Below are 23,524 nucleotides of genomic sequence, written 5' to 3'. Positions count from 1 at the left end.
ACATTACTTTCTCCTAGTTTGTCTCCTATCATCTAACTGCTCCTTTTAAACTTCCTATACTGGATTAATGTGAAGGTATATGTAGAACCTATAGTGGATTACATGCCATCTTGGCGGGGGGAGGAGGGTACAGAGGGAAGGGGAGAAAATTTGGAACTCAAAAACTTGTGGAACTGAGTGTTGTAAACTAAAAATACAAAATAAATTTATAATTTAAAAAATTTCCTATACTGGATCTTCATCCAGATCATGGTAACTGTGGATCTGTCCTGAAGGCACTTCTCTTTTTATACTTGGCGATCTCATCAGCTCCCATGGAGCCAACTGTCATCTTTATGCTGAGAGATAATTCTCACATCTATTTAGTCAGTCCTAACTTCTCTCCTGATTTCCAGTTTTATATATCCAATTAGACGTCTCAAACTGAATATCCTGTAAGCATCTTAAATTCAAAATTTCCAAAGCTGACCTCATGATCTTTCTTCCTAAATCTTTTCCTCCTCCAAATTTCCCTGTTACTTTTGATGGCATCACTCTATAATCAGTCAGCCGGGTTTGTAACCTAAGTGTCATTCTCAACTCCTCGTTTTCTCTCACTCCGCATATCCAATCCATTGTTGAGTCCTATCATTTTTTCCTTTGTGATATCTATCACATAGGTCCCTTTCTCTCCTCTTAAACAACCATTACCCTGCTACAGCCCCACATCCACTTCATGACCGGACCATTGCAATAGCATTCCAGTTGTCTCCCTACCCAAAGACTTTCCCCACTCTAGTAAAAAAAAAAAAAGATTACAAAAGTAATCTTCTTAAAGTGCAGGTCTGACCATGTCACCCTGCTACTCAATAAATAATAAACTGCATATCAACTACAGGATCAAATGTGAAAAACTTTTTTAAAGCTTTTCAAGACCTTTAAAATAGGTGCCCTGGAAATTTTTATGTCAAAAATCGAACTTAGGACTAAGGAAGGGAACCATAGCTGAAGAGCGAAGATGAGAGCCTTTAAGTGGCTTTTATCAATTCAATTGAATGATAATTCTTGATATTGGTAAAGTACTTTTGCACTCGTTATCTCATTTGATTTTTAATTTTATGAGTTAGGTAGGAAAGAGATCATCTTTTCTACTTACTACCTATGTGGCCTTGGACAAGTCACTTTACCTCTAGACCTCAATTTTCTTCTCCATTTCAAAATGAAGGTATTGGACTAGAGGTACCTTCCAGCTCTAGATGTTCAATCCTATTATCTCTATTTCACACAGAAGGAAAATGAAGCAGATTAAGTGACTTGCCCAAGGTCATAGATGCAAAGCTAGCACTAAGATTAGATGAGTCAAGTGTCCTGAATCCCATTCCAGAGCTATTTTCACTGCACTACTCAACATTTCTTAAAGGACTACATTACAATCTGAATTTTTTTTTCATTTCAATGAAGATTTTTTTAAAAAAATTATGATTTTAAGTCACTTTTACTTACTATTAAGAAAGAAATTCAGATACTAGAAAACTCAAAGAGGTTAAAAGAAGATAATGGCAGACTAGCATAATTTTTGTTTTATATTCTTGATTTTTTAATAGAAAAATAAGTACCAATAAATATTCTACAAGTAATAATAATAGAGATTCCCACCTTCTTTTGTGAAACCAGGTCACCCAGGCTCCCTTTTTGTCCAAGGAGTTGCCGAGCCTTCATAATAGCTGACTCAAGTTCCTTTTGTGACTTTTCAAACTTGACCCTAACATCCATTTCTAGGGAACTCTCATATGAGGCCTGCAAGACAGCATCTAGCTCTGCCATATTATTCTGTGAAGAAAACCAGTCTTAAATGATTCGCATTTCACCCACTATTTTATAGGATTCACTTAGAAAAATTGTTTTTTCTTCAAAACTTCTAATCTTTGCCAAGGCTTAGCACAATGATCTATAATTCAATTCAACAAAAATTTAAGTATCAACTAAATAGAGAGGTTGAAGCCAGATTATAGAGGACCTTGAATTCATACAGGAGGTACTTAATAAAAGTTGGTTGAATTGAAGTTTCTTTCAAATAGTAGCTTTTTAATATAGATTCTAATAGACTATATTTATATGCCACTAAGCAATAGTTATTTTAAACTATAAGGCAAAAATAATATTATGCAGGAAATTTTAAATGAATGGTAACAATTTTTCATACCACTAAAAGTTAAGGAATAATATATTTTGAAAATGCACTATGTTAGAGACCTGAACTTTGTCTTTTGCTTCTATAATCTGTGTCCGGAGCCCAGATGTGTGGAAATGCTGGAGGAGTGCCTTGCTCGAAATAGTTTGTGATATTATTTGTAATGCATTTTCTTTCCTATTCACATGCTCTTGGTACATAGATCCTCGTGCAATCAGGTTCTATAGAAACAAATGAGAGCATAGTTAGGTTCAACATTAATCCAGATTAAAATCATGTTCATTCAAAGTCACTAAAAATAAATCCAAAATGGTAAAGTTTACATAGTAAATGTTCTGAGTATTTCTTACATTGTCTAGCTTGAAGAAAGCCTGAGAATATAATCTTAACACAAGTTTATCTTACACAAGCACTATATACTACCTTGTAAGAAGGAAATAATTCATAAATAATTAAGAGCATATTTAAAGATATATACGTATATATAAAATAGATTTTTAATGAATGATCAAGTTCTGAGAAATATCCTGATCCCTTGAATGTTATGTCAATTCAAAATTACATCTCTCATGCTATTGATAGTATGGTACCGACTACAAGTAAACTAATACTATTTAAAAGACAAACTGGATATTAATCATCAATATTAATTATGGGATCAGAGATTTAGACCTAAAACAAAGTATAGATACTCAAGGTCTCTAACTTTAGAAACCAGACCTCAAAGATATCAAGGGACTTGACCGAAGTCACACAGGTAGTTAATGACATGATCATAGATGCTAAAGCTAAAAGAGACCTAACACCCCATCTACTCCAATGCTTTAGTTTACAGATGAGAAAACTGAGGTCCACAGAGCATTAGTAACTTTCTCAGATCCTCAGTTCCCAAAACTATACAAATGATCTCTCTATACTTACCACAGAAAATATAGGCCAATTAAATACACAAAGCTAAGAAATGGAGATTTGCAAAGAGATTGTTTCTTATTCTTATTGTTGGAATTTTCCATGTTGTCAAAACTCATGCCTGGATGGTTTTATGACTTAGCTGAAACTCAGTTAAACTTTCAATGTTACTTCCTCCGCAGGAGGGCTAAGTGTAATTAGCTCAGCATAATAGCTAAGCATAATACAATGTAACTATGCACTTCCCTGCTTCTCAATGAGATGGTTACATGGAAGTAAAGGCAGAACTGAGTCCCAGGGAAGAAAGATTGTGTTCTCTTCTACTAAAAGCAGCAGGATTCCCTGCAATCAGTTAAGCTGTGGGTGTCTAATTCATGGGTAAATTTTCAACAGATAGCTAATAATTCTTTATATTCACAAATCATACCTTCAAATGCAATATGAAACCAGACTTAACTCATTCTCATTGCACTAATGCATGGAGACTCTTTTTTTAATTAATCTCCATTCTACAGACAGAAAAACAAGTTCAAAACAAAAGGCATTGGCCAGGCGGAGTGGTGCACAATAGTCCCAGATACTGAGGAGGATCACTTAGTGTTGTTATCACTATTTTACATATTGTTTAAAAGAACATAGCTTTAAGTAATGGAAAGAGTAGCAAATTTGCACTGGAACTGAATGCTATCTCTGCTAGTATTAGCTGTGTGACCTAGCATAAGTCACTTAACTTCTTTAGAACTGTTTCCTCCTCTGTAAAATAAAGATTTTGAACTAGATCATCTTTATAATCTCTTTTTGATCTTAAATATCCCAAGAGACTTGTCCAAGGTTACATGACTAATAAGTAGTGGGCCCTAGGTCCAGCATGGTGGGGGATAACTATAATCTCTGTTACTGGGGAAACTGAGGCTGATGGGTCATACCCTTAAGAGTTCTAAGCTTCAGGAAGGCTAAAGCCATTTGGGTGTCCAAAACTAGTCCAACACCAGTATGGGGGACCCCTGGGAGTGGGGTGGGCCACTAGGCTGCTTAAGAAGTGAAGAACTAGTCTAGGTCAGAAATAGAGGAGGTCAAAACTTCCATGCTGATTAGTGGTGGGATTTGATCTGAGTAGCTTCTGTACTTCTGCCTGGATACAATAAAGAGATCCGGTCTCCTTGGGACAGCTAGGTGGCATAGTGGATAGAGGGCTGTGCCTGGAGTCATGAAGAACTGAGTGCATATTTGGACTCAGGCACTTCCTAGCTATGTGATCCTGGGCAAGTCACATAACCCTGTTTGCCCCAGTTTCCTCATCTATAAAGTGAGCTAGAGAAGGAAATGGCAAGCCACTCCAGTATCTTTGCCAAGAAAACCCCAAATGGGGTCATACAGAGTCAGACACAAATGAACAGCAATTTCCTTATCCAAACAGCAACAATAACAATCAAAAAAATATAAAAACCTCCAAAGCATACTTTAGAGCAGTGGTGTCAAACTCAAATAGAAACAGATCCCGGAAGGCTACATATTAACTTGGAAAACCACAAATTACCATTCTCTATGTTGTATTGCATTTTCATTTTGTTAAACATTTCCCAATTACATTTGAATCTGGCCAATGGGTAGACTTTGATGTCTGCTTTGGAGCACTTTTTGTCCACTTCTAGTGGTTCCCCCTAAAGGTGGAAAGGAACACAACTCACCATCCCAGGTGAGAGAATTCATCCCATTAGAAAGGATTTCAAAGAAAAGTACTTCACTATATCAGAGTCCCAAATTAAACCAATGTCAAAGTTAAAAAGAAATAGATTTTGCAACTTTCCTAGTATATATTCTGACCACGGCATGGCACTAGCTACGAAACACAGGTTTCTTGGAATTTCCTTTATCAACACTGATCTAAGCTGAAATACAAGAGCACACCTGTAAATTGGCATTTTGCTTTTCTACATTTTTACCTGCAAAGATTCCTCCATGGAAGCTTCCACATAACCTTGTTGTTTGATAAAATCCAGAACAGGTCTGATTTCTGTTTCCCAAGTTGCCACTTGATCGATGAATTCTTCCATCTCTTCAAGCACTTGTAGGAGCTCTGTGAACTCTTTAATTACAGCCTCATTTTCTTTTCCAGTCTTCAATATACAAGCAAGATTATGAAAACAAAGCAGCATATTCAGAATTATCCTTTTTTATATGAATACCTTAAACTTTCTTTTCATCAGGTGGTCTACAAAATCATTATTCACTACTGGTTCTTCCTAGAACTTCCAATTTAAGGAGGTCATCAAGGTCGACCATGTCAAGGAGGTCATCCAAGTCAACCATGTTTTTATTCCTTTCCAAACTGTACATTTGATTCTCCCAATCTTTTTCTACAATGCTCCAGAAACTTCTTCACCTTGGCCTCTCTCTCTGATTGGTTGGTTCTTCCCATAACCTCCATTTTAAGGAGGATGCCCAAACCAGTTCTTTCCAGGCTGTACTCCTGCCTCACTGGATTTTCTCTACCATGGCTTGGACAGGTACCTTCTTGTCTCCACCTCTTCTCCTCATTCAGCTTCCTTTTATGTGTTTTATTCCTCCATTATAATATAATCTCTTTGAGGGCACTTGTATTTGTGTTTGTATTTGTATTTGCAGCACTTAACACAGTGCCTGGCACATAGTAAGCACTTACTTGTAGTTGGCATGCTGGAAAGAACCCAGGCCTTAGAGTCAATAGAGCTAGAAGCTATTTGAACCTTTCTACTTTTAATATTGTCCTAGGGGAGACAGATCTCCTCATGTATCTAGTTTAAGGGAGAGTCATGGCCATTAACTCTGGGCAGAATAATTCTCTACTTAGGCTACTTAGGTTAGCATAGGGGAATACCCTGACTACAACACACAATCAAGTTGCAGAGTATTTCTTTAATATTTACCTATATTCCAAAATGGGATGATACTCTCTTGAATTAGGAGAAATGATGCTAAGCATTAGCACAGCAAGCATTGCAGCTGTGCATTAGGGTATGCCAGTGTCATTAGCCTTGTGATGCACCCCCAATCAGACCCCTTCAGCCAGCAATGAGAGGTAATAGGGGAACACCCAAAGGCTCAGCTACATGGACAAATCCTCCAACCTCTCAAGGCTGGCCAGATCTTATAAGAGAGGAGTTCAGTGGGGGACTTGTCCCCAGAGAGCCTTCAAAGTTGACAGAAAGTCTCAGGACAAAAGGGATTTTAACATTGTTAGAATTTAGACATTGAAGGAATTTGTACAGTGGTATTCTCAAGCAGGACAGCAGCAGTTAGCTGATGCAAGCCATTAATTTGTGACTGTGAATCTTGCACTAAAGCAGTGGTATTTCTTACTGAGATACTTTTAAGGGTAGAGTCACTGAGTACTGGTGGACCCAATTAGGCCCTACCATAAAATCTTATTAGCTACAAAACCTTATGCAAGTCTCAGTTAACTTTCTTGAGTATCAGTTTTTCACTGTAAAAATGGGAATAATAATATTTGCTCTGGATATAATTGTTGTGAGGAAAGTGTTTTGTAGATATTAAAGCACAATAAAATGCGAATTACTATTACTATTGGGCCTGGCCCCGGAGTCAGTAGGACCTGAATTCAAATCTGAACTCACTTCTATCTGTGTAACACCGAGCAAGTTACCTCACCCTATCTGTCTCAGTTTCTTCATCTATAAAATGAACTGGAGAAGGAAATGGCAAACCGCTCTAGTGTCTTTGCCAAGAAAACCACAAATGGGGTCATGGAGTCAGACAGAACCAAAATGACTCAACAATGACATATTGGAGACAATAACAGCACCTGCCTCTCAGGGTTGTTCGGAGGGTCAAATGAGATGATATCTGTAAAGCATTTAGCACAGTGGCTGGCACATAGTAGGCATTCTATAAATGCTTATTCCCTTCCCCTACTAATCAGCTCCCTGGCTAGTTAACATCTGCCCCTTCCACTACGGCTGTGAAACTGCTTTCTATGAGATATATTCCCAAAAATGTAATAATTATTCTTAATTTGTAGGATCTTCTACTAACCTCCTCACTTAGCACTAAAGAACAAAATTTGCAGAGAATGCATTGCTATGTTAAACAAAAACCTATATTTTATTTATCTTTGGCTTAATCTGTAGTGGAAGCCGGGTGTATGGAAGCATTAGAGGAGCACCTGCAATATGTTGTGTAATTATTCTTCTCAAGTCACATTCTCTTGATACATAAATCCTCAGGCAATCAGGTACACTGATAAAATAATCTCTTTCAACTAGTTGTCTCCCATGTATACATCAAAATTATGCAAGACTACTTGAAAGATATATCCACAGAGATAACCATATACAGCTATCCACTCATCGTTAATAGATCAGCTGAGATATAAAACAAGGAGAGGTATGTCCACCAAGTCATTCAACAGTGTCCTAGAGGAGATTCGTTACAAAGACCAAATTGAAGAGGGTCTGCCTATTAGAGTTAATTACGTAGTGATGTTCCTGTGTGTATTTAGCCAATAATGGCTTCAAGGTGACCCTGGGCTCTTAATGATATAAATTACTTGTAGTTGGCATATTCTAACCTTTACAACAACTCAATAAGGTAGGTAGTATAAGTAGTATGATGTTTGTTCTTGCAGATGAGAAAATTAATGCCCAGATTTAAGGTCACCCAAGAGATTGAACCTCAAGAACTACAACCTCATTGCTATAATAAGTCCGCCCTAGCTGAACTCAAGTTCTGGCAGGCCCTACTGAGCAAGAAGGCGCAGCCAAGTGGTGCAGTGGACAGAGTGCTGGGCCTGAGATCAGGAAAACATCTCCCTGTGTTCAAATCTGGCCTCAGACTTACTAGTTATGTGACCCTGAGCAAGTCACTTGACCCTGTTTGCCTCAGTTTACTCATCTATAAAATGAGCCAGAGAAGGAAATGGCAATCTGCTCTAGTATCTTTGCCAAGAAAATCCCAAATGGGGTCACAAGGAATTGGACATGACTGAAACAACTGAACAACACCAAGGGAGAAAGATTTTGGATACAGGATCAACAATAGCGTAAGGTCCAAAACAGATAATTTCAAGAAAGGCTCTTCATCTGAACATTGGATACCTTATTATAATTTTGATTTGACCAGAGCAATTAATCAAATTTCTACTAAGATGTGTATGGATTTCAATCACATATTTTTGCAAGTACTAAAGTATATTTGAAAGATACCCAATATTTCCTGAACACATTTCATTCCCTTTTACATTTTCATTTCAATTACCTAATTTCATTCTCTAATAAGTTATAAGGAAGCGATATAGAACTGAGATTATTATCTTCATCTCACAGACTAAGAAGCTGAGGCCAGCGGATTTGCCTGTCTACTCAGCAAGTTTCCAATAATTAGTAATAATTAGAGTAAAATAGTAATCAATAGCTTAATATCTGTAAAACTGAACTTCATAACAGAGGTAATAGAGAACACTGTCATTATGTGTACAGCTGCAGGTGATTACCAGAGGTAGAGAGAGATAAAGTCAGGAGCAACACCAGTAGATAAGAAAAGCCTACAAGCTTCTGGAGCTTGAATGCTGCCAGATATCATTGTCTGCTCCATCTAAATTTGATCCCTGGGCTCTGGAGCTATCTGTTGACATTCCTTAATTTTCCTTTTCCATAAACCCCACACTCATTCTCTTATTTCTTTTCATCAGGGCAGATCTTAGTATGAGTTCCATCAATAGGACTCCAACTCCTGTTATTCAAGACTCCCAGCAGCAAGAAAAATTTTACCCAAATACCAGCTAACTGAATAACTCAATATCTTTCCAGGGAAATCTTTATGTTTTAAATTTTTTCTGTTCTTCCAGGCATATATCCATGGTGATATATCCAACAATGTTTATCAAAGAAAGATAGCAGGAGTAATGATTATCATCATTTGAACTGACCTGTGATTTCAATGGTACTGGGAAATTCCTAGTCAAGAAATTCCCTCAGCACCTGCTTTACACCTTATACACTTTGGGAATTGCTTGGACAACTAACTTGCCCCAAGTCACATAACTTGCCCAGCAACACATGCATACCATGTGTCAGGGGTAGGTTTTGAACCCTGGTCTTTTCGACCCCCCAAGGCTCTTTATCCACACAGCCACGTTGTTTCAGTCATGTCCAACTCTGTGACTCCACTTAGGTTTGTTGGGGGGTTTTTGGAGAAGATACAGGACTGGCTTGCCATGTCCTTCTCCAGCTCATTTTACAGATGAAAAAACTGAAGCAAACAAGGTTAAGTGACTTGCCAAGGGTCCCACAGCTAGTAAGTGTCTGAGACTAGATTTGAACTCAGTTTTTCTTGACTCTGGACCCAGCACTCTATACAGCAGCCTGTTATTTTATTATCCTTCTCACCCTTGCTAATAACAACCTGACATTTTATGACACTTCTAGAAAAATATTCTACCTAAATTATATCTATACACTCCTGAAAGGCATTTTCAAAATGCCTGTATTTTACCTTTAAATGCTGAATGTGCTTCCTCAGGGCTTCAGCTGAAATATCTGTTGAACCACCACAGCAAGTTGAGTTTTCTTCCAAAGGTAGCCCAGTACTCCCAGTGCTCTCAAGACTGGGTTGTTCCTGTTCTTGGGTAAAACGCAATTTCATCTCCTGTTAAAAAATTAATAGGATAATTATTTTATCTTCATTTAACTTATTTTTTAACTACTAAATTTTGTTAAAATAAGTCTTGTGAATTACAGGTCCTGGCATATACAAAAAAAATGCTTTTTACACTCTAACTCATTTAGCAAGGATGTTATAAAAGAAGGAGGAGAATCACTAGTGGTTTTTGAAAAGGAAAGTGATATATATTATGTAGACAGCCATACTGGAAGCTGTCCTGCAGTGGGGAGACATTGAGAATTCAATAAATATAATAATTTCAAGTTATCCATGAGGCCAATTAGGAGATTTTTATGATAGTCTAGTGAAAAATGATGGGAGCCAAAACTAGGGTGGACAGTAGTATAAATGACAAGGGGGAAAGGATGAATGAGATACTGGGGAGACAGAATCCAGAGGACTTGGTAACCGATTAGATATAAGAACCAAGGGAGAGGAAAGAGTTTTTAAAATGGCTCTAAATTTTCAGGAATTCCATCATCTTCTCAGTCACCTTAACATTATTAACAAAAACAAGGAGGTAAAGAAAAAGAAAAGATTCTGTAAGGGGAAGGGTGGTGGGCACAGAAAAGGATAGATATAATTTCAGTAATAATTCTCACATCATTAATTTCAAATATAATGCCATATAACAGAAAGTGGTTTCATGACTTACAAACTGAGTTTTCTTAATGAATTTTGCCCATCTTTTATTGAGTCTTTTCAGTTCCTTATTAATAGACAATCCAACTTGTTGGTTACTGACATCAATTAAAAATTTTCCAACCTCATTTACAGTACTAAGTACTGAATTCCAACTTGCTAGTGTCTCAAAAGGAATCTGCAAAACATAAAAGAATAATTGGATGAAATGATCTTTGGCCTTCTGATAACCAATCCCCTCACAGATTGATTTTTTTTACTAGACTTAATCACTGAACAGGCACTGCCTCAATCAAACTGAGAACTGTTAAAGACCTTAACTTAAAAAGGCTAAGGTCTCCCACTGCATCCAGGGCTATCTTCAGCCATCCTGATCTATCTCTGGCCACTGGACCCAGATGGTTCCAGAGGAGAAAGTAAGGCTGGTGACTTTGCACAGCCCTCCCTCACTTAAATCCAATTCACTTGCATGTCTCGGCATCACGTCCCTGATGTTATAGTCTTCTTTGAGAAGGAAGGACAAACAATAGCAACAGCTAGCATTTATAAAGTACTTTAAGGTTTGCAAAGAAACCAACTGAACAATAATAGCTAGTATTTATATAGTGCATTAAGGCTTGCAAATTGTTTACAAATGTTATATTTTTTCCCCCTCACAATCCCAAGAGGTAAGTGCTATTATTATCCATATTTTACAGATGAGGACATTGAGCCTGAAAGAATGATGATTTGCCCAGGAGCACAAAGCTAAGTAAGAGTCTGAGGGAGGATTTGAACTCTGGTCTTCCTGAATGCAAATTCAGAATTCTATCCACTGCACCACTTAGCCCAAAAACGCTGTTAAGTAGAGGAAATTTGTCTTCAATGCAATCTTAGCTCCCCATTAAGCATTATTCTCCTCTTTCTTGTTTCTCCCAGGTCCCAAGTGTCTCGCCTGTCTCTCATTCTCACAAAGCTTTAGTCTCAGCTAGATGCCACTGTTAGAAAGCATCTGATAATTACTTCTAAGGTACTAATATTTCTTTAAGATGCTATCCCTTCCAGAGTTACAGTTATCCCTTATATATCTCCAGAGTTAGGTCATGGTATCCCCTCAATCTAAAAAATCCACATAAAATTTTTGGCCTTCCCTTCATACCAGAGAAGTCTTACTGTTTTCTTTTTCTCTTATGGGGTATTTACAGTATTAAAAGATAAAATATGTTGATATTTTACATATATTTTATGCACTTCTGAGTTTCTAAACTTTTTCTGTGTTTTCTGCTGGCCTTTGTGTCATCCGCAGCTTCCACAAAACTCCCCAAAAGTTCTCATTTAATTTCTTATGCTGACCCATGATATATCAAAACTGTGATATATGAAAACCATGATGGGGAAATTCAAGATGTGGAAGAAGTAACTGTATTTACATTTTAGTAGGAGATTATTGGAGAGGGCAAAGTGATCAAGACCCCAAAGAAAGGATTCCTAAATATAGAATTCTAAGCACCATGACAAGCAGTGAGGCAGGAATATTTGTAAAGTGGAACCATACTTGGTGGCCCTCCAATCACACCATTTAGGTAACTACGACCTTTACTCAGTTATAAGGCTGCCTACAAATAACATAGTGTGGGTATACTGATGACTCACAAGCTGCTCAACCACACTTCTTACAAACTATTTTATATTAAAAACAGCCTAGTTTCTTTTGAATGATTTAACTTTTTGGAAAAGTCTCCTCAAACTCATGATGACTGATTCCAATTAATTTCTGACTTCAAGGGATTAGCAATATCCCTCTTCAGTCAAGAGAAATAAATTACTTCTAAATTACTTCACCAGTAATGGGGGGGGAGTGGAAATCAACATGGATGGTTATGAGAACTGAACACATAAATAGCAAATAGATCATCAATTTAAAACAGAAACTACTTTATCAACACCACTACCTCAGTCCACACCAAGATGGCTAAAGTGAATTTTGATCAAATTGTAGAAGATCAGAGCTAAAAGGGAAATAAAGGATCATCTCCTCTAACTTCCCTTTTTAAAAACGAACCAAATAAGTCCCAGAGAGGAACAGTGATCCAAAGGCACAGAGCTACTCAATTAGAGAACTTGGATTTAAACCCAGGCTTCCTGATTCCCAATGAAATGATCTTTGTACTATGCCATATTGTCTTCCCAACAATTCATAACTACACCCCAAAAAAGGTTTTGGAGTTAGGATCTTAACAATTTAAAAATGAAATTTAATTTAAACCATTTATTTATTTTAAACGTGCCTATAAAATCAATCCAATTCACTAATCCCCATTCAGAGAAGAAGATGATAATGTCTCAGAAAACAACACTAAGAAGAAAATGTTCCATTGACCATGCAGGCTTGAAAGGAGACAACCTTTCCCAACTACAAGTAAACCTGCTAAGAAGGAATTCCCTGCACATGCCTGCTTATAACTCTGCACATTCCTATTCCTGGCTCTGAGAGTCAAGATCTCTAATTAAAGCAAAAACTCTTAATTCAAGGGAGAAAATGTACCTGTTTTAGATCTTCTTTCCTTGATTCTTCAAAGCAAGTCTTAAGTGAATGAAGGTTCTCCTTATACGTAGTCCAAGATGACAAAACTTTTTGCAGGGTGGATTTTATATTATACATGCATTTTCTACACATAGAAATCTGAGATTCCACCATCTTAAACTGCTTGCTAATGTTCTGAGGATCTCCAGCTATGATATTCAATAAAAGAAAGGAATCTTAGAAAACATTATCATAATGTGACTACAAGACATTAATTGGACACATTCATTCAAATATGGCAAAGACAAATTTAAGTATGAATTATATTAATATTATATAGAAATTATTTTCCTTGAACTATATATTATATATATATACATACATATTATGTGTATGTACAAAATTCCCCTATGTATAAAGAATACCTAAGTATTGTTTAGATAAATTTATAGTAATTTTAGAATGTGTCAGTTCATCTACATGACTTTGCCTACCAATTCAGATCATAAATCCTCTATAACTTAGTAAATAGTCTTCGAGTCCCTACTGCCTATAAAATTTATAATTCTGTGGCCACCTAGTGATTTTTTTTAGGCTGTACTCAGAACACAGAATCAAAGTCTATGACCTGGCCCATATTCAAAGCTTTTCTAGTTTATTGGGACCTACCAGAGCTTGCATTCCTGATTTAGCCTTCAAAAACTCAAGGTTACCTCTACAATGAAACATTCCAGCAGGCCTTCAGTAGAGTATTGTGAGACAAAACGTGACAAGAATAAAATATTTTGTTTTTAAAATTTATTCTATTGTTCCCTTTTCCCATTATTTCACAATCATTTTCTACCTACCTTCTGTCCCAGGCTGTTCTAGGTATGAAATATGAAAAAAAAAACTGAAAAAAAGTTAAGGTCCTTCGGACCTTAACTTTTTTTCAGTTTCTCAGAATTGTTCTTCTTTTTTAGAGAGCTTTTAATTTTCACTGCAGTAATTGTATTCTGTAATTGGTTCTGCTTTATTTGCTTTTTATCAGTAATAGAAATTTTTCCATAATTCTCTAAATTCCTCATATTAGTGATTTCTTTTTGCACAATAATATTCCATTTCATTTATTTACCATAGCTTTTTTTAGCCACTCCTCAACTGATGGGGATTCACTTTGTTATAATGCTGTCAGGACTAGTTTGTCATATAGTTTGTCATACGGTAGTCCTTTTTTCTGTCTTTTATTTCTTTCAGGTAGCTGCCAAGTAGTGGAATCACTTGGTAAAAAGGTATGGACAATTTAGTCAATTTGAAATACAATTTTCAATTCAATATCGCCAGGAGAAAATGATATACAGTGACTCCAGTGATATAAACATGGAAAGGCGGGTACCCTATGATTAACTTTAGTGACCAATCATGGCTGCAGACAACAGATAAGGAAGACATTTCCCTCCTCATGGTGGAAAAGTAGAAAACTAAAGATACAGAACATTACAAATGCTGTGCTTATTACATTACTTTTTTGGCTTTACTCTTTTTTTCTTTGTTACAATGAAGGATGCAATAGTGGGTATACTAGGAAAGAACTGTAATATAAAAACAAAAGATAAAAATGACACTCTAAAAATCAAATAAACCTATAATAAATCACCTGTATTATCTTACCTAAATTCTTGATCATTGTTTCACATTTTTGAAAAGAACTTTCAAGCTGAGTTAGGAACTCCTCTTCTTCAATAAATTTCTGCCCACACACAAAAGAAGAAACAGAGATTTACACAAATAAAAGTGTTTAAATAAAACAGGGAAGAAAGAGAAAATGATACAAATTTGAACGTATTTTACACTTAATGCCTAAAATTCAACTGAGAGAAATAAATGATAAAGTCTTCATAATAAATACTATCATTTGGGACAGTATAAGATAGTAGAAGCTTAGTTATGAACTAAGATAATGTTATACATATATTATTTGTTATTCTTTCTAATATTTGTCAGTTTCGACTTACTGGAAAAAATTCACTTATAAACTTGTCAGGTAGAAGCTTCTTATAAACATGAATGCTAAATGTTAACAAATTTTCATAGCCATTTCAAATTCTCCTCACCTTATAAATATTATATGTTATTTTCAGTCTTTATTTGGAACAACATTATTGAGCTAGCCCTAGATAGTGCTTTACATATGTTACTTCACTTGATCCTCACAACAACCATGCAGATGCTATTTTATCAACACTTTTTCAAGTGTGGAAACTAAGGCTAAGAGGGGTTAAGTGATTTGCCTACACTCATACAGTTGGTGTCTGAAGTAGTATTTGAACTCAGGTATTCCTGACTCCAAGTAAAAGATACTATCCACTATGCCACCTAGCTACCTATAATTATAGGGGCTTTAAAATGGATATCATGCTTTTAAATCTAAAATTCATTTTTAAAATAATCACTAATCGACGTATCACACATTTTCAACACATGTAAATTCTGTTATCATCCTATCCATATTTCAGGGCTGGGACCATATTGGTAGTATGGCTTTCAGGACAGGATGATCTGGAAGCTGTTGAAGTTGTTGAGCCAGAAGGTAATGGAGGGTATGGCAGTGAGTCTAGATGCACGTAGGACCTAAAACCTTTGGACAGATTTGTGTTTAATGGCCTGAGCAGGAGTAGTCCAGATTTGAAACTATTCAGATCGTAGTTACTCAAAGTGCATTTATTTATAAGCAGTGGCCAATTCTAGGCAAACAGTCAAGGATAAATATGAATAAACTGAAGATTAAGGATACAGGAAAAGAATCCAGGACAATGTAAGTGGATTAGGAAGAAGGCAAAAAAGACAAGATCTAAGGAATATGGGGGAAGAGGGGTCACAATGATGCTTTGGCTAATTCGACTTAACCTCTGAGGAAGTGCCTATTCTCGACAATGGAGCAAAACAATTCCTAGATGAAGAGGTTTGAACTCAAAAAACAAATGCTAATTCCTGTCAATAAGGTGATCAAAAATGAAGACAGGGTGACTAAAGCAGAACATAAAATTTAACTTACATGCCACTCTCCCAATAATAGTTCTACGGATTCCTGGGCCCCATATTTGATATTCCAGAGATTCAACTTTGATTTAACTTCTTCTATTAAACCCAGGACAAAGCACAAGTAGTAGTGAAATTCTAAAAGTGCAATGAAGTTGGTCCCCATAATATTGTGGAATCTGGAAAATAAGACAACCTTTAGGATTTACTTTTAATTTTCCTGACATAATGAAATATCTAACCACAAAAAAAACGAAAACCATTGGCTATTTTTAAAAACAAAAAAATACTATTGCATTTAAAACCCAGAGATATGAGCTACCATTCAAATAATGAAAAATTGTAGCATAAAAATATTTTAAATGTTACAAGAATCATCCCTACTGCCAGAAAATAAAGCAAACATTTCCAAATTGGAAGTATTTGCCACAGAATGTTTTCTAAAGAAGCATGCACTTTGGCTAAGATATGTTCTAATAAGAAAAAAAATCTTCAAAATGCTTTACTGTATTTGGAAAATGTCAGCCAGTCAATAAACATTTATTAAGTGCCTACTATGTGCCAGTGCTTAGCACCAGGAATACAAAAAGAGGCAAAAGACAGTCCTTGCCTTCAAAGAACTTATCATCTAATGAGGGAGACAAACATGCAAACATACATGTACAAACAAGCTGTAGTATTTAGATAAAATGTTGTCAAATATTCATGTAGCCAAAATTTGAATATTTGGCATGGGGAAATAATTGTATTATTAAAGCTAAACTTATTAACACGTTAGTAAGTTTTTAATATGTAGAGAAAACAAATGTAATATGGAGAATTCATATCAGCTTAAGAGATTCCAAGACGTATTGGTATGGCATAAGACCAAGTTTACACAAATCTTTAAAGTAGTATCTTTAAAATAGCTACACAAAGCCAACTCCACATTTTAATTTAGTAGCACACACTTGTCAGAAATTGGGCCTAAATCAATCTATCCTCCATTGTCTCTAAAAGACCCCAAGCCCTTATCAGCACCCAAGGGCTCATAAATAACATTGCCAGATGTGAAATGCTAGAATTTCTACCACCTCCTTTTCATTTCCTCCAGTTTGTCAGGTGGGACCATGGGCATGTGTTGCTCATCTTTATTCTCAAATGTCAAGAGGCTGTTCAAGCGACAATCAAAATCATCCATCAGACTCTGAAAAGAAAACAATCATGGTATGAACCAGGGCTGGCAGCCAGATACTGTAACTGAGGACTTTTAATCTCACTTCCAGGAAACATGACATCATTTTCAGATAACCATTTAAGCTTCTCTTTTGGCCACTACAGAGACTGAAAAGTGAAAATAAAATCCTGTGAATAAATGTTTTCATCTTAATTTGACTGAATGCAATTCAATCACAACTGATGGAAACTGAAAACTTCTACAACAAACCACATTTTTTCTTTGATGAAAACATGAGTTCCCTTCTGGCAGAAATTTTCTGGTATGCTTTTAATTTTAATGCATGTCCAAGTGCTAGAGGCTTACTATATTTTTATAATAAATGTATACCCCTCATCATAATAATATAATTATTCATTTATTTTAATTTATTTAGATTAACAATTTCTATTTAATTAAGCTAGTATTTATATAGCATTTTAAAGTTTGCATAGAACCTTTACATGTGTTATCTCACTTGATTTTTTTTCTCATTGAGAAAGAATGCCTTGAAATCATAAAATATTTTTTAGTCTTTTTAGATGCTTTAATATCACTCTGGAATTTTTTTCTGAATTCAAAGTCAAATATATCCTATTGTTTGATGAGAGCTGCTTCCTAGGCCATCTTTCAAATTCTAGTAACTGATGCCCATTGGCTTCCATTGTTGGTAGGGATATTAACGTCAGCAGCAATAAATAGGTGGCCTAATTCATAGTGTGGGATCTGGAGTCAAGAAGTTAGGTTCAGACACCACCTCTGGCACTTGCTAGCTGCATGACCATGGACAAGACATTTATCCTTTCTGAGCCTCATTCTTCTCATCTATAAAATGGGGATAGGCATACTCGTACTGCCCACTTGATAGGGTTGCAGTGGGGCTCAAACAAGACAACTGATGTAAAGCATTTTACAGACTTTAAAGTTCTAGGCAGATTTCCCCAGACTTTGTGCAGTTTTGGCTTTTGAGATATCACGCATAAATGTCAGCTATTAGTATAACTGCATATGTATATATACAATTATATATTGTATTGTACAAATATATATATAATATTGTATATGTAATATGCATATGTGTGCACCCACAGTCCCAATGAGTACAAAAAACTGAGATGATCTGATCATGGTGCTACTTACGATCTGAACCCTGACCCTCCCCTCTTAGTTGTCCCCTCTCACACTTGGTCATGATTTCTGGTTTTGGTTTGGCTTCCACTAAAGACATTGCATCCTTCCTCTTCAACTTTAGTTCTACAACTCTTAGGATCATAGGTTTAGAGCTCAAAGGAATGTTAGAGGTCACTGAGTCCAAACCCTTTACTTTACAATGAGGAAACTGAGGCTAGAGAGGTGAAATAACTATCACAGAGAACCACAGTTAGTTAAGTGTCTGAAGCAGAATTTGAGCTCAAGGGCAGCTGGGTGACACAGTAGACAGAGTGCCAAACCTGGAGTCAGGAAAACTCATTTTCTTGAGTTCAAATCTGGCTCAGACACTTATAGCTGTGTGACCCTGGGCAAGTCACTTAACCCTATTTGCCTCAGTTTCCTCATCTGTACAATGAGTTGGAGAAGGAAAGTATCCTCCACCAAGAAAACTCCAAATGAGGTCACAAAGAGTGAGACACAACTGAAAATCACTTAACTCCAAGTCAAATGTCTGGTCTGCTACTCCACTCTGCCCCTCACTGTCCTGGATCTGGACCTTGATATCTGCTTCTATAATTGTGACCCAGTCCCCTGGGTGGGAATTTCTCAGCTATAACATTTTCCTTCCTCCCAACACCCTCTATGAGCCAGTCACAATTCTAGACCCTAAGATAGTTTACCATCCCTCAAAAAAATAGACTCAATCATCCTTTAACAGTGCACTTCCTTCCTAGGATAAAGTCTTACTCAAGAACAATGTCTCTAAAAGTGTTTCTTTCCTTTCTCTTTTTGCTTTACCAACCTTAAATGAATTGATTCTTTCTTTGATTAGAATCATGGCTTGACTGTAATCCTGGGAATCTGGTAAATCTTCTGCCATAAGATGTTCGATTTCTTGGAGCCAGACTTCAATCTGATCCAAGGGTGGGGGCAGGATTTGATCCAGCTTTGCACTCCATTCATTAATCTTAAAAAGAAAAGAGAATTATTCATTATTGGTGTTCCGCTGCTAATCATTCACTTAAAATGGGCAAGTAGATCTTGTAAGGGTTTTCTAAAAGCAACTCAAATAAATGTGATTTTATTAGTGATCTGGCTTGAATATTTTCTACCAATACTCTTCACAATTCTAAAGACTGCTTAGAATCTGAACATGATTTTTTTAAATTTCTCAAAGTCTTACTTCTCTGGTGCACTCATCAAGGACTGTCTAAGTGTCTAAGTGCCAGGCCTGGAATCAGAAAGCCTCATCTTCCTGAGTTCTTTTCTGGCCTCAGACACTTACTACCTGTGTGACCCTGGGCAAGTCACTTAACCCCTTTTGCCTCAATTTTCTCGTCTGTAAAATGAACTGGAGAAGAAAATGGCAAATCACTCCAGGATCTTTGCCAAAAAAATCTCGAATGGGGTCACAAAGAGTTGAACACAACTGAACAGCAGCAGCCTGTGTCATATCCCCCCTATTTGATTGTGAAGGCTCAGGTGCAAATACTAATTCCATCATTTGGTAAGTTTGGTGAATGTAAGAATGTCATTTAACTTGCTTGAGCTCTAGTTTCCTGAAAAATAAAGTGGATATAATATTGCTTATAGTACCCACCTACCTCAACAGATTATTGTGAAGAAAGTATTTTATAAACAGTAAAGTGTTATGAGGAGGCAGGTAGGTGGCTCAGTAGATAGAGCACTGGGCCTGGAGTCAGAAAGACTTGAGTTCAAATTCAGCCTGAGACATTTCCTAGCTGTGTGACCCAATGAGTACAAAAAACTGAGATGATCTGACCATGGTGCTACTTACAATCTGAAACCTGGTAAGTCACGTAACCTCAGTTTGCCTTAATCCACTAGAGAAGAAAATGGCACACCATCCTAGGATGTTTGCCAAGAAAATCCCATAGAAAGCATTGTTGTGCTATGGTCCGTAGTGTCACAAAAGTCTGATATATTTTAACAACAAAAACAATGCCATAAGAATGTATGCTATTAATGTATGGTCAACTACGACCAAATTTTCTACTCTCATTTTGGGAAGATCTCCTTGACATTTGCCTAAACTCACAATAAAACATATACCTGTTGGTAACAGCGAAATCATATGTGGGGCAGTCTTAAACCATGTTTAAACATTTACAATGACTCTTCATTCTATTAAGGACTTTGCTATTTACCGATGGAATCTAAATATTTGCATTCCTGAGTCGCTGAACTGGAAAAATATCCAGATGGCACTGAGATTCATTCGGGTCATGATTTAGACACTGAACACATCTCATTCTGCCATACTTGAGCAAAGGGGCACACTAGAAGCTTAAGTGCTGACTTCTTCACTCACTACACTGACAGGTTGTAATCATGATGAGGGATATGTCCTTTTCAGAAATCTCTTCCCCCTCCCACGCTGCTGTTTTGAGTGACCTTTTGAAACTTGATTCAACTATGACAAGGAGCATCTGTAGTAGGCAAAGAGCTGGACTTGAAGTTAGGAAGACCCGAGCCCCAGTCCTGACCCATATGCCTCTGGGGTGGGGGGGGATCACAATCTCTATGCCTCAATTTCCTCATCTGTAAATAAAAATAATAATAGCCAGAGTTTACATAGCACATTGCATCTGTTATTTCATCCAATCCTCACAAGAATCCTGGCAGGTAAGTGCTATTACCGTACCCATTTATAGAGTAGGAATGAAACTAAGGCTCAGAGGCACAGTGACTTGCCTCATTTGGTGGTTCCATTTACATCTAGGGGCACATAGCTAGTAATGGCCTGAAGCAGGATTAGAACTCAGATCCTCCTAACTTTATCTACTGGGTCACCTAGTTGCCTCAGTAAAATCACCAGGTTGGACTTGATGACTTCTAAGGTCCCTTCCTAAGGTCCCTGGGCAGTTAGGTAGCACAGGGTTAGAGGGTTAGAGTGCCAGGCCTGGAGTCAGGAAACTTGAGTTCAAATTAGGCCTCAGACACTTACTAGCTGCATAACCCTAGGCAAGTCACTTAACCCTTTTGCCTCGGTTTCCTCATCTGTAAAATGAGCTGGAGAAAGCAATAGCAAACCACTCTGGTGTCTTTGCCAAGAAAACCACAAATGCGGTCACAAATAGTCAGACATGACTGAAACAACTCGACAACAACAAAAATGTCCCTTCCAGCCCTAAATCTATGATCAGACCTCCAAGACCTAAACAAAAGTTGAAATATCTAGATAAAGATTTCAGTCTCCCATTTATCACTCTTGTTAGATCACTTATTCTTCAATGGATTTCCAAAAAAAAAAAAAAAACGTGTTTAGTTACAAAGTCGTAAAAAGTATTGAAGCAATACAATGGACCAAATATAAATGCCTTTCATTCGTTCATTCAGATCAACCATTTATGTACAAGCTTTACTGAGCATGTTTTGCTTAATTCAACTCAATAGGCATCTATGGAATACCTACAATGTTGGAAGCACTGCATTAGGTTATGGAAATACAAAACAAGCCCCTCCCCCCCACCACCAAAAAAAAAAGTCCCTATTCTCAGGAAGCTTACATTCTACCAGGAGACACAAAATCAAAAAGATTACTCAAAGTGGTGAAAAGAACTAACAACTAAGGAGAACAGGAGGAGCTTCCTATGGGTGGCAACATCTGAGTTAACAGAAGATTCTAAGAGACAGAGAGAAAGAGTAACCAGGCAAGGAAAGAACTCACTTATACAACAGCACAGAGGAAGGAGAGAGGATGCTTGCTCATGGAAACAGAAAGTGGGTCAGTTTGGCTGCAGCACAAATTGGAGAAGATAATCATATGTAATAAGGCTTAGAAAGGTTGGAGCAAGACTGTTGAGTCTTGTACTTCTTCCTCAACACAAATGGGAACCACCCATGATTCTTGGGTAGGGAACCATAAAGATCCTTGTGATTTCAGAAGAATTTCTGGGCAGCTTGTAGAGAATACAGTCAGTTAGACGGCATGCTGGGAAATCAGTCAGTAGTCAAGAAACACTTACATAGTACCTGACACAAAGTTGGTGCTTAATAAATGTTTAACTGACTGACTGACTACTCGGTAGGGTGCTAGACTCAGAGCCAGGAAGACCTTCATACAAAACCTCATCTGCTAGCTGGGTGACCCTGAGTAAGTCATTTAACTTCTTTTGACCTTAATTTCCTCATCTGCAAAATGGGAATGATAGTCATATCTAACTCACAGAGATACTGTAAATAATAATTTAGATAACATAAGCAAAATGCTTTGCAAATCTTAAAGCTCTGTATAAATGCTGGGCGGCTAAGTGGCTTAGTAGATAGAGGGCCAGGCCTGGAGTCAAGAAGACTCATCTTCCTGAGTTCAAATCCAGCGTCAGACACTTACTAACTGTGTGATCCTGGGCAAGTCACTTAACCCTGTTTGCCTTAGCTTCCTCATCTGTAAAATGAGTTGGAGAAGGAAATGGCAAACCAGTTCTGTATCTTTGCCAAGGAAACCCCAAATGGGGTCACGAAGAGTCAGACAGGACTGAAAAATGACTGAACAACAAAATAAATGCTAGTTTGGATAGGGTTCTTTATCTTTTGTAATTAGGCACTTTGGGAGGGACATCATTTTCCAAGCAACTGAGATACCACTTACTAGACTTAATAAATAATATTCCAATGACATGAACGAGCTACATTAAAAAGTCCATGGCTACAAAGAAATTTTAATTTCTTCATCTGGAAGAGTAGTTACTCCAGTTAATCCTGGACTATTGACCGGACTACCGACTAGAAAGAAGACTTTTGCTGAGAGATCAAAATCTAAGATTCCACAAATTAATGAATTTTAAAGAAAGTTTGCTGTCACCCCAATGTCATCTATTTCATTAAAAAATGTAACCTAAAATTTCATAATCATAGAAGCGTAGAGCTGGAAGAGCTATTGGAGCTCATCTAGTTCAACATTTTCAATTTCTAAATGAGGAAATTAAACCCTAGGAAGGGGAAGCTGCTTATTCCAATTCACAAAGCTAGTTAATTCAGACCCTTCAACTCTCATCCAGTCTTTTTTCCACTAACCCATGCTGTTTTTGCTAAAGCAAAAGCACAATTTTATTCTTTTTGACTACTAGAATGCACCACTCATTTTAGAACAACAGTAATTTGCACTACATTTTATCCTGACACCCCTCTAAAGCAGATTGATCCCAAGAGAGTAAATTATTTATTCACACCATCCAGAAAGCCTGTGATACAGCCAGAGAAAGCTCCCAAACCTCTGAACTCCACTGAGAACCATAGAGAACCGAATGGGACCCTT

General features: G+C 36.9%; 1 protein-coding gene across 1 annotated transcript in view; it reads right to left on the bottom strand.

Moving 5' to 3' along the window:
- SYNE2 (spectrin repeat containing nuclear envelope protein 2) overlaps positions 1 to 23,524 on the bottom strand; it is a 430,582-nt gene that overhangs the window by 293,627 nt on the left and 113,431 nt on the right. The window contains exons 12-21 of the mRNA XM_036734278.1: positions 19,049 to 19,213; positions 16,973 to 17,085; positions 15,916 to 16,078; positions 14,532 to 14,610; positions 12,903 to 13,090; positions 10,392 to 10,556; positions 9,569 to 9,721; positions 5,023 to 5,196; positions 2,233 to 2,391; positions 1,636 to 1,809 (exon numbers count right to left, since the gene is read on the bottom strand). Coding sequence (XP_036590173.1) covers positions 1,636 to 1,809; positions 2,233 to 2,391; positions 5,023 to 5,196; positions 9,569 to 9,721; positions 10,392 to 10,556; positions 12,903 to 13,090; positions 14,532 to 14,610; positions 15,916 to 16,078; positions 16,973 to 17,085; positions 19,049 to 19,213 — 1,533 coding nt within the window. The remainder of the gene's footprint in view (positions 1 to 1,635; positions 1,810 to 2,232; positions 2,392 to 5,022; positions 5,197 to 9,568; positions 9,722 to 10,391; positions 10,557 to 12,902; positions 13,091 to 14,531; positions 14,611 to 15,915; positions 16,079 to 16,972; positions 17,086 to 19,048; positions 19,214 to 23,524) is intronic.

The sequence above is a fragment of the Trichosurus vulpecula genome, chromosome 8 (genome assembly GCF_011100635.1).
Source record: "Trichosurus vulpecula isolate mTriVul1 chromosome 8, mTriVul1.pri, whole genome shotgun sequence".
Classification (NCBI taxonomy): Eukaryota; Metazoa; Chordata; class Mammalia; order Diprotodontia; family Phalangeridae; genus Trichosurus; species Trichosurus vulpecula.
This window is presented reverse-complemented; position numbering and strand designations above follow the sequence as displayed.